Source organism: Cydia strobilella, chromosome 2 (genome assembly GCF_947568885.1).
Source record: "Cydia strobilella chromosome 2, ilCydStro3.1, whole genome shotgun sequence".
Classification (NCBI taxonomy): Eukaryota; Metazoa; Arthropoda; class Insecta; order Lepidoptera; family Tortricidae; genus Cydia; species Cydia strobilella.
Window position 1 is genome coordinate 16326634 of NC_086042.1, and position 13756 is coordinate 16340389.

The following is a 13756-nucleotide window of genomic DNA, read 5'->3' on the forward strand; positions in this document are numbered from 1 at the left end:
AAGGAGTACTATAGGTACAGTCAGGGAATTTTAATGTATGTCACTTTTGAACTCTATGTAATGACAAGTTCAAAAGTGACAAACATTTAAATTCCCTGACTGTACAAAAGGCCAAGAGAAGCTAAGCTAGGGTGATATAAATTGGTATGGCTTTTTAAATAACAATAACAATGGCTTAGTATTCTTCTGCGCGTGCGAAGCCGCGGGCAAAAGCTAGTTATTAATAAATGTGCAGAAAGAGTCTTAAAATTCCATCAACATAAAATATAAAACAGCGCTCTTTCAGTTACGTAAAAGTAAAAAAAAACTTTTTTTAATTCACTGCTATTAAAGACTCGAGCCATTCAGCCACCGCTTGAAAACTTTTTTCAAAATCTCCGCGCAGTTCGCGGACGCAACGTTAGATAATGCGGTGAGTTGCGTCCTTAACTGAAAGGGTGTAAAGTTGAGATTGGTGGGTTTGAATAGCAGCGGTGTGTGAGTTTCGATATAGATTAGCAGTTCGGAAGCGAGTAACTTTGCCCACGCGAACCACAGAGTTGGGAAAGTTTGGAGTGCATCGTTCTAGTCGAGTTTCTGGCGGTGCTCTAGAACTAAACTGGGTGGAAATGAAGTTACCCGGCATTCTGTTTTTGAAAAAGTTGAATTTTTTTTTGCGTTTGCTTGTGTCTTAATTTAGATGAGTTTATTGGCTTGATAGGAGCGAAAAGAAATAATTTCTAATACAACACAGTAACGTTTGCGATAAGTAATAGGGATAATGAGTTGATGACTAATGATGACACCATGTTGAATTTTATAACAATCAGCTTAAGTTTGCAGTGACAAAGTTCTCGCAAAGTCTATCTGAGCCTTTATGCGGGAGCTACTTTAGCACACTTTGTCATTGCTAAGTTGCTGTAAACTTGATTTATTTATTTATTTTATTTAATAATTTTTATTCAGGCAACAAGGCCCATATTACAAATACCTTACAGACTAACATACCTATATATATGCATTTTATAAATTTAAAAACTAAACACTATCTAACAACAGTTATATATATATATTATTACAATAACTGAAATTAAACTAAAACTACTACTTAAATAACTAACTTAGCCCAACAGCACTCCTGTTGTCCATGTGCATGGCATTTCATTTTTAACTATTGGACAATCTAACCTGTCCATAACAGTATTCAGAAGGCTGCTGGGGCTGTCCCTAACACGGCGCGTCAGGGAGGCCACTCTCTTGCGCATTATGGCAGGCATTATTAGACTAACTATCCTAGATATCGTTGAGCTGAGATATTCAAATTTTATTATAAAGTTATAAATGTATAATTAATTATTTATTTCTCAGGTATACCACTTTATAGTGAGGCACGTCGTAACTATTCCACTAGGTAAGTAGCAAGCTTAAAATGTAGTCATATAGTATGTAGAGTCACCTGCAATAATATGTTATTCTTCGAGGGCCGCAAAAATATGTGACACGCTCTCATGGCTCTGCAAATAAGATCGTGTCAGATATTTTTGCGGCCTTTGATGCATAACATATTATTGCAGGTGACTGTACTATTACCATGTGTATACCTAATCTTCATGTTATCTTACAATGTCATTGTCATTGATTGGAAATGAAAAATATGGTCAAATCAATCAACCTTAATATTTTTTCATTTCTCATGCTATGAAAGTGGGTCGTTGTTGTTCTAAAAGGTGTGCAGAAAATGATATGTTTCTATTAGCAATTAAAATTTTGGTTTTAAATGGATTTGTTGTACAAGTTACATTCAGATAATTAGTTCCCCATTCCATGAATAACGATATTTTTACCTAAATTGTTATTTCAGAGTACGCTCAAGAAATACTATTTAGCCATGTTTTTTTAATGTTGTACATGTATTTTACTTTCCTCGTATTCGAAATGAAAAGTAGTGTTTAACTCGGGTGAAAGGCACCATTTCAGTCTCGGACTATTTGCGCTCTCACTGCCGTGCGTTCGTGCGCCAAACTACCATGACGGAAATGGATGCCTTTCATCCCTTTTGGTTAACAATCTATTTTTTCGTAAAGTATCGTTCACCCAAATATTCTTTCACCAGTTCTGTAGTCATTTTTGCTAAAACCACACAAAACCACACGAAACATTTGGAGTATTTAATAATAATCATTATTAGGATTTTGCACCAAAAAAAATAAGTAAGTTTTTCCTAAACCAAAACTGTTTATAATTTCCATTTTTACATACTTATGTTCTGGACAGAAAACTGTTCTTAACAATTTGTAGCATTTATCTCGGTAAAAGCCAACTTGCGTTGAATAATATAAGAGAATATAATAAGATTCTTCGAGTAGGTACTTCTCGAAACTTACAGCCTTCAAAAACTTTCCTACTACACTTTGGGAATGCCAGGAATAAAAAAATAAACCTCGTCGAACGATGACGAAGTTAACTTAATTTGGAGTTCTTAATTCTACTACGAGAAGGCTGTGATAATTATTATGCAAAAGCATGTCCTGTTGACTAAGCTCAACATCGGCTAAATTTTGTGCGCGAGAATGTCAACTTCGTAACCAGATAGAGTTAATAACCGTTACTAATTTATTTATCAATTCGGCAAATAAAGCTACAAATCCTATACTGCAGGCATAATATATATGCTGGCTGTCACATAATTGATAGGATAGATGTCAAATTGTCAATAATGTGTGTTTCACTTCAGAAGCGAAGGTACAACAGTTACAAATTCAGCCTTAGATACTTACTTGAAATACAGTTACACATATTTCTAGGATATGTATTACATAAATAAATAATAGGAAAGAGGTTTCAATCTATTGTATACTCAGCAATTAACTTTTCCGATATTATCTATGTAGTGCGCTAAATTACCCGAAGGTAACCATGATTTTGACTTCCTCTTTACTGCTTTGCCGATAATGTTATTCTATTTACCCTAAGGCGGATGTTGGAAACACGCGTTGTCTGTTCCGTGAAATTTCGTTATGTGGGTAAGCACAACAAAAGTTAGTTCACGCTCGAAGCAATAACAGTGATTTTGCATGCTGCGAACGGCGAATAAACGCTTGTCCATCTTAGGCCCACTTGCACCATCCTACTAACCTGAGATTCAGCGGTTAAACCGTTAACCTAGTGTCAAATTGTACTGGTAACCATGGTAACTACAGGCTTAACCGGTTAACCCGGGTTAGTAGAATGGTGCAAGTGGGCCTTATAAAGAATATCCCAACCTACCAGTTCCTTATTTGCAGGATATGAGATCTTTAGTCTGGAAAACAAGTTTAACAGTAGAATAAAAAAGCTATACACAAACCTCTTTTTAGGGTTCCGTAGGGTTCGGTTTCCGTAGGGTTCGGTAAGGTACGTGTTTTAATTATATAAGTTAAAATGAATAAAAAAATAATTCCGACTTATTCATATACCAACAAGGTTGTTGTTATAGTAATTTTTAGGGCTCCGTACCCAAAGGGTAAAGACGGGACCCTATTTAATTACTAAGACTCCTCTGTCTGTCTGTCTGTCACCAGGCTGTATCTCATGAACCGTGATAGCTAGACAGTTGAAATTTGAACACAGTTGAAATCACAGATGATGTATTTCTGTTGCCGCTATAACAACAAATACTAAAAACAGAATAAAATAAATATTTAAGTGGGGCTCCCATACAATAAACGTGATTTTCTGGCCATTTTTGCGTAATGGTACGTAACTCTTCGTGCGCGAGTTCGACTCGCACTTGGCCGGGTTTTGTATCGGGATTATATTAAGAAAAACACAGTGTAAAGCGCTCTAAAAATATAAAATTCATTTGATTTGCAGTTTTTACAAGATGTATAAAACTCCACGAGGAAACATATATATTATTAATTTGTTACTATAACATAAATTTTATATGTTTAAAAAACTTGACAAACATAATATTAGTAGTGTGACTACTTAAGAAACACAAGTCAAAATATTTAACAAAATAACTGGATTCATCCGGTCAATATAAGTCTGGTGAAACTAACCGTGAATCATTAAAAACTCTTATAACTTGATTTGTTCCCAAAGTTGTGTGAACATAATAAATATTAAAATGTATATAAGTAACCGTAGGTATAATTTGTTTTTGCTTAATGCCGCTCTATAACTCACACAAATAGTTACGGTGATTCAATATTATTCAAATTCCTTGACTAAACAAAAAAACTAACAATTTAATTATCCAGGCAAACATTTCACCAGTTAACTGCGCATAAATTTAGCATAGATTAATGATATTACCGCGAAACAGAGGGCTCGTGCCGCGGCATTAATGCCATGTGCGAATTTATGGCGACGTGTATGACGCACGGCCGGATAACTGAATAGTTTGTGTCTGGAGCTGGTCAAATTTTTATCGTTTAGTGCCTATAGATGGTACTTTTTGAATACAGTTTACAGTTCACATAACCTCTAGTACGAGTATATTATAAACAATAAATAAAAAGACAAAAAATATAATCTTGTGATTAATTATCATTATACTTACATAGTTCGTTTCTAACAAGTACCTACATATCCCTAAATATTGATTTCCACTATCTTGTTTCTAACTACTATTTTATATTCTATAAGTACTATTTTGTTTCAGAATCATTTCACACAGAAAAACTAGACGAAAAGGGAATATTAATGGTAAGCTTATTTTCTATGATCTTTTTTGATAGAAAATTATATTACGAATTTATTACTGTCTCGTTCGTCGAAAGCTGCACCTGACAGAGATATACGTAGGTTATCCATCTATTGGTCTTAGTTTAAATCATTTAACGTACAATTTGTGTTGTTGGGTTTGACTTGTAAGTCGTAAAAAAGTTTTTTATTTTATGAAATTAGTCGGCCAAATATCTGTACCTTAATTAAATAAACTATTTTAAAAGAACGTCATTTCTTTTTTATTTCAGTCTTCCGCTTCAGGCGAGATTTAGTATCCAGCAATATTATTATAACACACAATTTTAACGAGAAGATCGTGAAACCCGGGGACGACGTAAGTAATTATGTTTAGAATAATTCCCTTTGGGTAATTTGGTACATGCTCGGGGTACACACAGGATTAATCAAAGTTTAACGTTTAATTTTAGACTAACTCACGCTAGACCGGGCCGGGCCCAGGCCGAGGTATTTGACATGTCATTTTATATGACGGCTGATCGGTGATCACGTGGTGCTTTCCATAGAAAACGAAGCGCCGGAATCTCCGGCCCGGCCCCGGCCCGGTCTAGCCTAGCGTGAGTCATCCTTAACACTGAAATAGTTTATTACTAAAATTTAGGAATGGAACGTAAGAGGATAGCATGAAACGGAACGTAAGGGAGAGAAAAGGATAACAAGAAGTGTGAAAGGGACGGGGAGAACGATTTGAATGGTGAGCGAACGTGCGTCAGGGGGTTAAAATATTCTTATAAATTAATTTTGCTTATTTATATAAAACAAGTTAAGTGTTAATATATTGGTTTTTATTCAGAGGCCTAACATAAACATAAGTTAATCGGGGCATATATATTTAAAAAATAAAGAGCGAAAAACACGCATTGTGTATGAAACCATTTGGGCATCTTATGTTTATTTATTCCAAAATGTTATTTTCACACCACCTATTCGAAAAGGGAACTTTTCATTCCTGCTAGGAGGGATCAAAGTGGCACTTTTGTGTTCAAGGACATTTTGTTGGCAGTATGAAATATTGACACAAAGACATATGAAATTAGTATGCATATAATCGATTACAATTTCTTTATAATCAATTACGTGCATACAATTTTTCTAACTTAAATAATATTTTGTTGTAATTGTAAACAATAAATGTAACTAACGTATTTTAAATTAATTAATATCATATTTAAATTAAGTAAATTAATTAATTAGCGTAATATTTACAAAGAAATGTAAAAAAACTTTAGTTTAATAATTTAATTTTTATTTTGACATTTTACGTCTCCTTAAACGCAGCCATACTTGTCTATGCAATTTAAAAAGTTTATATTTAAAAAGTTTTGTACAAATATTTCACAAAGCATTATGCGGTTCTGTATTCTGTATAAATTTGGAATACTTAGTTTAAATCAATAATAATAGGCCTTTTCATCTGTGTCAGATGTTTTAAGCAGCATCCCGGTAACGACACTAATAATAATAAATATAAGGGTATCAGTCTTTATAGTGTTCTTCCGAAGATTTGGTTCAAAGGGGTAAGAGCTAATCTGTTATCAGAAAAATCTACAAAAATAATGTACTTGATTTTCATTGTATCATTTTAGTTGGTTGCTGCTGTTTTTGAAAAGGTATTAGGTACATAATTATGAGCTGTAGGTACTTTTAATTTGTCAGTACAGTCACGTCTGAATACGAATAATATCGATACGGACAAAGTGCCAGAAGTATGTACCTATACTAAGGTCGTGTATACATATTTTTGGCACTTTGTCCGTATCGATCTTTGCTTAAAATAATAATGTTTTAAACCTAATATATGTATGTAATTTCCTCATAGGTGATATGAAAAGCAGTATGTGTCACATGGTAGCAAAATTATTTTCACCTTGGGCGTTAACACTTGAATCCCTCACTACGCTCAGGATTATATGTTAGAATAGGGATTCTATGTTAGAATAGAATCCTGAGCGTAGCGAGGGCGCTACGCTCAGGATTCTATTATAGAATCCTTCGCTTCGTTTAGGATTCAATTATACGCCCTCGCTGTAAATATGTCATTTTGCTCCCTTGTGACCCAATCTACTATTTTAGGTCTGTTTACAATGCACAGCAACGGCTGAGAGGCCACCTCGGTTTGTATGGGACAAAGACGGAGTCGTTATATCCCCAAACACAGAACAAAGGTAAATTAAATAAATTTTCGCTTCATAACATTGCACCACGATTATATTAGAAAAAAAAAATGTTTTTTAAAAACACATTTAAGTATCAAAGATATATAGGTATCAAGGCACTAGGTATTAAAAGGAAATTTGGTAAAAAGTTTGGGGCTGTGCCTGATTGTTCCTAAAATAAAAGACTCACAAATCAGTTTAAATTGCCATCGTTTATTTTATGGTCCTTGTTTGCACTTCCACTATACAAAATTATGCTTACCAAGCGTAAATGAATTAGTAACTATAAAAAATACCTACTAAAATCACTATAATTGTGCCTATGAAGAGTTTTATTTAGGGTCCCGTCACGTCATCAGATCCTACTAGTCCTCCTGTTCCTACTAGAATTCATACCTACTAGAAATAAGATTTTTTGAAATTGGTCGGTTTCATTTCATTTCATATAACACAAATAAGGTCCTAAATGTCGAATTACTGTTTAATTAATCAGTATCTTATTTACTCTGATTGCTTTCATAGGATTTCTTTTATATTTATATATACAATTAACCTCTGCAAAAGAAAACTACGTGTGAATAATACATATCAATTATAAATCGTTTCAGATACACTATAGGCCAGATGATGTCTCCCAACGGGGTCGGTGTGGTGTCACACTTGAATATAACACGGTCTAGAGTGGAGGATGGAGGACTGTACTCTTGCAGAGCAGTGGAAGGGGAATCCAGTGTCGGTCATTCAGCTAGGATTGACGTTTATGGTAAGAGTATTGATTGTTTTTCTTACCCACGTTATGGGTTGGACTGTAGCAAAGGGGGGCTCGGACTTCGAAAATTTTTGATGGGGATTGGTGTCATTATGACACCTATTTATTATTGTTTAATCGTAGAGAATACGCTAAAATAAGCATGTTGTGCAGAAAAAACTTTTCTGTAAAATCAAAAATGGCCGAGATATTCAACTTCAAAGTTGACCCCAAATAGATGCCTCCTACATACATTAAATCAATAGGTAGGTAGGTTAGGTTCGTTAGGTAGCTTCAAATGCCCGAAGGGCAAACCGCCCAGAAATAGGAGCCCCGCGAAGCGGGGCTCCGTCTAGTTAAGTTATAAAGTAAATGTTATTTTTTTTTTAAGAAACAGTCCGACGAACTGCAGCTAACTAGACGGAGCCCCGCTTCGCGGGGCTCCTATTTCTGGGCGGTTTGCCCTTCGGGCATTTGAAGCTACCTAACGAACCTAACCTACCTACTGATTTAGTGTAATTTTGGATTCCCATGTTCTCTATGAGATAGAATCATAAAAAATTGGTGTCATACTGACACGAACCACATTAAAAAATTTCTAAGTCCAAAAAAACTGTGTCCATTTAGGAGCCAATATCTCGGTCATTATCAAGTTTAGAGAAAAGTTGCCCATACAAAACATGCTTATTTTAGCGTCCTCTATACGATAGAAGTCCGAGCCCCCCCTTTGCTACAGTCCAACCACGTTATGCTTTATCTCTAGTCGTCCCCTCTTTAAGGTGGTTCGATTTTGTATGGAAACCACCTTAAGGTTAATAAGTTGAATAAAATATGTGACATTTTCAAGCGTCGCGGTTATTATAATCAAAGATAGATATAACTTCGTAATAGATGGATACAGTCTAAGGAAAAAACGTGCCTCGAAAATCAAGAAAATTTTATTCTCGTTCAGAGGGCGCTACTAGCTTTGGCCTACTGTCGTATAGATGGCGTTGACGGTTTCGTTTGTTATACTTAACGCATATAAGTGAAAGAACATGGGTCAAAATCATAAAAATAATTAATGCAAATAAAAAAAATCATTTATCCATATTTAAATACATTTTATCGTATTTTTATAAATCTTCATTTTTAGTTTTAAAGTGTGTCGACAGATGGCAGTGAATTTACTGGGGTTACAAAATTTACTATGACAGTACCGCTCTAGTATAAGTTACTCTATGTTATAATAATTATACAATATTTTATATTATACACAGTATAATAAGAATAAGAACAAGAAATAAAAAAATATAACAGAAAAGTTGTGTCATGATTTTAATAAAAAATGTATGCACACAAATAATGGTAATCTGTGTCTACTCCTTGGGAAAGAAGGCAAAATTAAATGTTACATTTAAATAGTTATGTGCGTTTGTAACTACGCATACGTCGGAATTTTAAGTCAATGAAACAAAACAATACCTTAACAGCATAGTCATACGAAGCATTAAGGAGTTTTACTTTAACGACTTTCACGTTTTTAGGTCCACCGTATATCAGGTCTTTACCGCCAATAAAAGTTCAGAGCGGAGAGCCCTTGAAGTTACGGTGCCCCTACTATGGGTTTCCAATAAGGTAAGTTATGTGTTTTGATTCTCTAATTTAAAATGAATTAAAAAAAACACAGACTTATTCTTATACCAACAAGGTTGTTCTTAATAGTAGTTTTTTGTATTTAGGCCATCCTTTTCACCCAGTAGGTTAGATAATTTTTAGATTCCATTATCCCTCTAGTCTCTAAATAAGTTCTTTAGGGAGTTAAGAGAATAAATTCTTCCAAGCGGGCTCATCGAAGGCCAAGGTCCGCTCGGGTACTAATCTTATCAATTGGCGTAGGCACTAGTTTAAAAAAAAGCCACTGCCATCTGGCCTTCCAGCAGTTCCAGCCCAGAGGGATACGAAATGACATTTCGTATGTACATTAAGTTCCGAATATCTCATTAGTACGAGCTGAAGTTTGAACCGGCAACCTCCGGGTTGAAAGTAGTAGCACGTAGCCACTAGGCCGCCAGCGCTTAAAGATAAAAAAATATATATTACTATGAAATATATTTCATGTTTATAATAATAATTAATAAACAATATTTGGTTATTTTAAACATTATTTAATTATTTCCTTCAGTAAAATCGACTGGGAATACAGAGGCAAAAGAATATTAAGTTCAATTATATCACAACATCCACGATATAAGAGATCAAGCGAAACACATAGAAAGCTATTGCGAAAGCACACTCAACAGAAGTTAAGTGTAGAACAAAAGAATACAGGATTTACACATCGTGAAACTTTTCGTAAAAAGCGGCAGTTATTTGAACCTAATGAAGACGGAGTTCTAAGTATACCAAAAGTATTGAAGGAGAGCAACGGAGAATCCTATACATGTATTGTACACAGTCCTTCAGGTGAAATGGCAAGACGGTAAGTCGATGGGCAGTTTTGTAAGATTAAGAACTTTTTACACTATTTAACTGCGGGATAATTTTATTTTTAAACATGAATCTTTAATTTTATTATGCAGCTAAGTAATACGGTTTCACAGTGCTAAATGAACGTTATTATAATGACTGTGGTTTTACTGATAATGCTAATAAATAAAGTAAAATATAGCAAACCATAAATAACTTACAATAAACAATAGAGCAAACTATAAATAATTAACATAATCCTGCTTATTTCGCAAAAGTTACGTTAAATGATACTAATAGTGGCGAGACTGCAACTCGTTAGAATTAAAGGAACTTGCTATAATATTAATAATTAGTATTAGTTAAAATATAGTCATGTTTTTATACAATTCTTAACCGTTAAGTAGAAAGGCTACAATTTTGATATAAATTTAAATAAAATTGTTGTGGGAAGGACACTTTATTTTGAACTCCCGTTACTTTAGTTTTTCGTTTCATTATGTCGTCATTTGTAAATATGTGTGTTACAGTAAGTAAGTTGTCGTCAGCATTAAGTAGACCTATGCACAAACATTTAAATTAAAATTAAATTAAATAATCATTTATTGCAGATCATAACAATCCATAGATTTTGTTAGTTTTTCTTAAGCTAAGTACCTAATAACTAGTGTTAGTAGTGTTGGTGTATTTAAGTGCACCTAACTGGTATAATCTACAACAAAATGGGTATGATCTTAAATTTCCTTTTCTTCTATTGGTATGTTCCTTTTATACGACGGTTATACGACGACATCGGCGACTTAAAAGATAAGATCAACGCAACTTTTTCTGCTTACTATATGAACAGCAATTTTTCAATCGATTTTAAATTATTTTAGGTCATTTGAAATTCAAGTTGTCGAAGCTCCTGAGTTGGACGAGCTGCGAGTGGGCACAGGACTGAAAGAAGGACAGATTGTACAAATCACCTGCAACATCATCAGCGGTGATCCCCCAATCTACTTCTCCTGGTTGAAGGACGGCAAGAAAATGCCAGCCAGTCTTAAGGTTAGCGTCGTATATATTTTTTTCTGTACATTTTAGCAGCGCCCGGAATTTTCGTGGCATTATCGTAGAGAATTCTCTCTTATCCACTGTATATATCAATACGTTTAATTTCAAAAATAGTAACTTAGCTATTGTGTCATGTGATAATGATAACTGAAATTAGAATCATGTTTTTAAATTAAAATTATGTAAGAACATATGTAATTTTAATAAGTATGAGTAGCACATCGTAACTGGTGAATTTCCGATATGACGTGGAACTCCGGTAGCCGTTTAAGAAGTGTAACTCTCTTATGGTAGATGTCGCTAGGGTCCCCTAGACCCATATGGTAGAGTTTCGCTGGCTATGAATGAGGTCTTGGTGGCTCAGTTGGCAGAGCGCTGGAGTATCGACCCAGAGACCGTGAGTTCAAGTCCCACCCAAGACAGTAATTTTTCCACATTTTATTCTAAGATTAAAATTATGTCTAAATACCGTTTTTAACATTGATGTGTTATACAAGTGTGAATCCTATTAAGTCAGTACACTTCATCATTTTATTGTTCTCTTGAACCTCTTTATCTGGAGCCGCATATATTAGCTATATTCGGCCCACCTCCCCTTCCCCCTATTTGAGGTGGGTTTAGACCTAGCCAATTTCCGCGATGTATTCCACACTGTTATCTCTTCATACACTGTTGGTATTGCAGTATGACAATTGGCCTTTAGTTACTATAAGGCATGGCGTTAGTTCCTGAATCCTCTACCGGGAGATATGTATGAGCAGTGTTGGCCGAAACGTTAATGCAATTAACCATTAACCAGTACAAATTGAACCGTAAGACCGTTACGGTAGAATGGATGAAAGTAGGCGCGGAAATTATAGCAAACGTAAACAGGATACCTAGTACCTACCTAGACAAAAAAGCAACTGCAACTTAGTAATAGTTATTGTAAGAGTTAAGTAGCATTTTCTTGCGTTGTTCTGGGTGCTTAGCCAACATGCCAATCGTTGACGCTCCGTAGCGTAGCGTAATTATCTCTAGCACTCTTTCATATTAGTGCGACAGTGACAGTTGCGTTTCATTCGCAACGTAGCGGTAACGATCAGCATGTTTTGGGTACGCACCCAGTTTAGCAAATTATTAAAAACTGACCAAGTGTTATTGAGACTCGCACTCCGACGGTTCTGGAGCATAGCATTAAATAATTTAAAAAAGTTTTAACATGTTCCTTAAGTTTTACATAACTTTTACAACTATTTACTTATAGATCACTGTTATAAAATCCGCGCCAGCTTTCGTTACATAGTCTACCAGCTATAAATGGTCTAATAAATATTTAGTTTTCTTTTTATAACATTTAAAAAAAAAAATTTAACTGTTTATTTTTCATAAGGAACAAGAATTACAATATTCTTAGCTCTAATCTTATATTTTTAAGATTATATGGGATTACATCCTTCCATCCTTAATAATAAGTTAACTTATACTTATATATAACTTATATATAACTTATATGTTTTAAAGCAACATTCTGTGGTTCTATGAAATTGGTAACAATGTAGGTCACTCTACTAATCTCGTTTTCACCCTATTCTGTACTATTTCGATTGGGTTTGCGACTACTAGTTAGATTACGAATCTGATACGCGTAATAACTAAAGTTGGATACATACTATAATCGTTACTAGTCTGTTGAGTAATTGCTTTTGGGTTATGCGGAAGTTTACTAGTTAATAGAATCAAGGTTAACTTTGCTCACCTCTCACATTACATTGTTTTTATAGTGATATGTTTTCATCAGATTGAACCGTAACAAATATCCGCAATTCACACAATTATTTAAGTAATGAAGAGCTACAGACCAAACTTAGCGGAGTCTTTACATTTCGTAGTTCTTGTATTTAATGATTTAAAAAAACATTATTTTAAGATAGGTACTTTGAGTATTTTTTATTACTAAGTAGAACGTTGAAGATTAAGGCACTTGACTGTTAATGGCCGTTTGATGTTGATGAAACACTACGAGTTTTTGTCACGGAAAAGTTTTCTTCGTAGGTTTTTGTTACGCTGTCGCTCCCAAATGGACCTGTCAATGCCTATCCCATGCCTATCCCTAATAGATATGGACGGAATATGACAAGCTAGTTCGGATACATAATTGGACACGGCTCGCTAATCACAACTGATTGATTAGTAGGTAAACCCGTGTTTATCGTCCTCCAAATTCGATGATTTCGACAATTCAGATAGGCATATGTACGCCGTATACACAACTATTTTAGCGCGCGGTTGTTTTATGCAATAAACGCAGCGTTGACTATGTGAGGTGTGCAATAAAGGGTACCTATTGTATTGTATTGTATTGTACTGTATATCTATAAATGAAAAGAAACGGGATTTCTTTTATATTACCTATTGTTATTTGTAACATGAGCATTTTGATTGCTAGCCAGCGTTATCAATTTGCTTTCCATAAATGTATCTAGTTTAATCTCTTCAGTTTTTGATTAGGATTGTGCTGACGGTCAGCCAAAATAAATATTGGCAGCGTTGAATTTCCTATTTATCCAAAATGCTAATGTTAAATAAATATATAGGTTCGTTCGAAGCTTATAAATATTATTATGATGTTTATACTGAAGCTGCATTTCGGTAATATGGT

At 34.5% G+C, this 13756-nt stretch overlaps 1 protein-coding gene across 1 annotated transcript in view; it reads left to right on the top strand.

The window, feature by feature from the left end:
* LOC134749597 (cell adhesion molecule Dscam2-like) overlaps nt 1-13756 on the top strand; it is a 48799-nt gene that overhangs the window by 18885 nt on the left and 16158 nt on the right. The window contains exons 4-11 of the mRNA XM_063684609.1: nt 1348-1390; nt 4628-4671; nt 4941-5026; nt 6784-6875; nt 7475-7629; nt 9141-9231; nt 9779-10075; nt 10941-11109. Of these exons, the coding sequence (XP_063540679.1) occupies nt 1348-1390; nt 4628-4671; nt 4941-5026; nt 6784-6875; nt 7475-7629; nt 9141-9231; nt 9779-10075; nt 10941-11109 (977 nt within the window). The remainder of the gene's footprint in view (nt 1-1347; nt 1391-4627; nt 4672-4940; nt 5027-6783; nt 6876-7474; nt 7630-9140; nt 9232-9778; nt 10076-10940; nt 11110-13756) is intronic.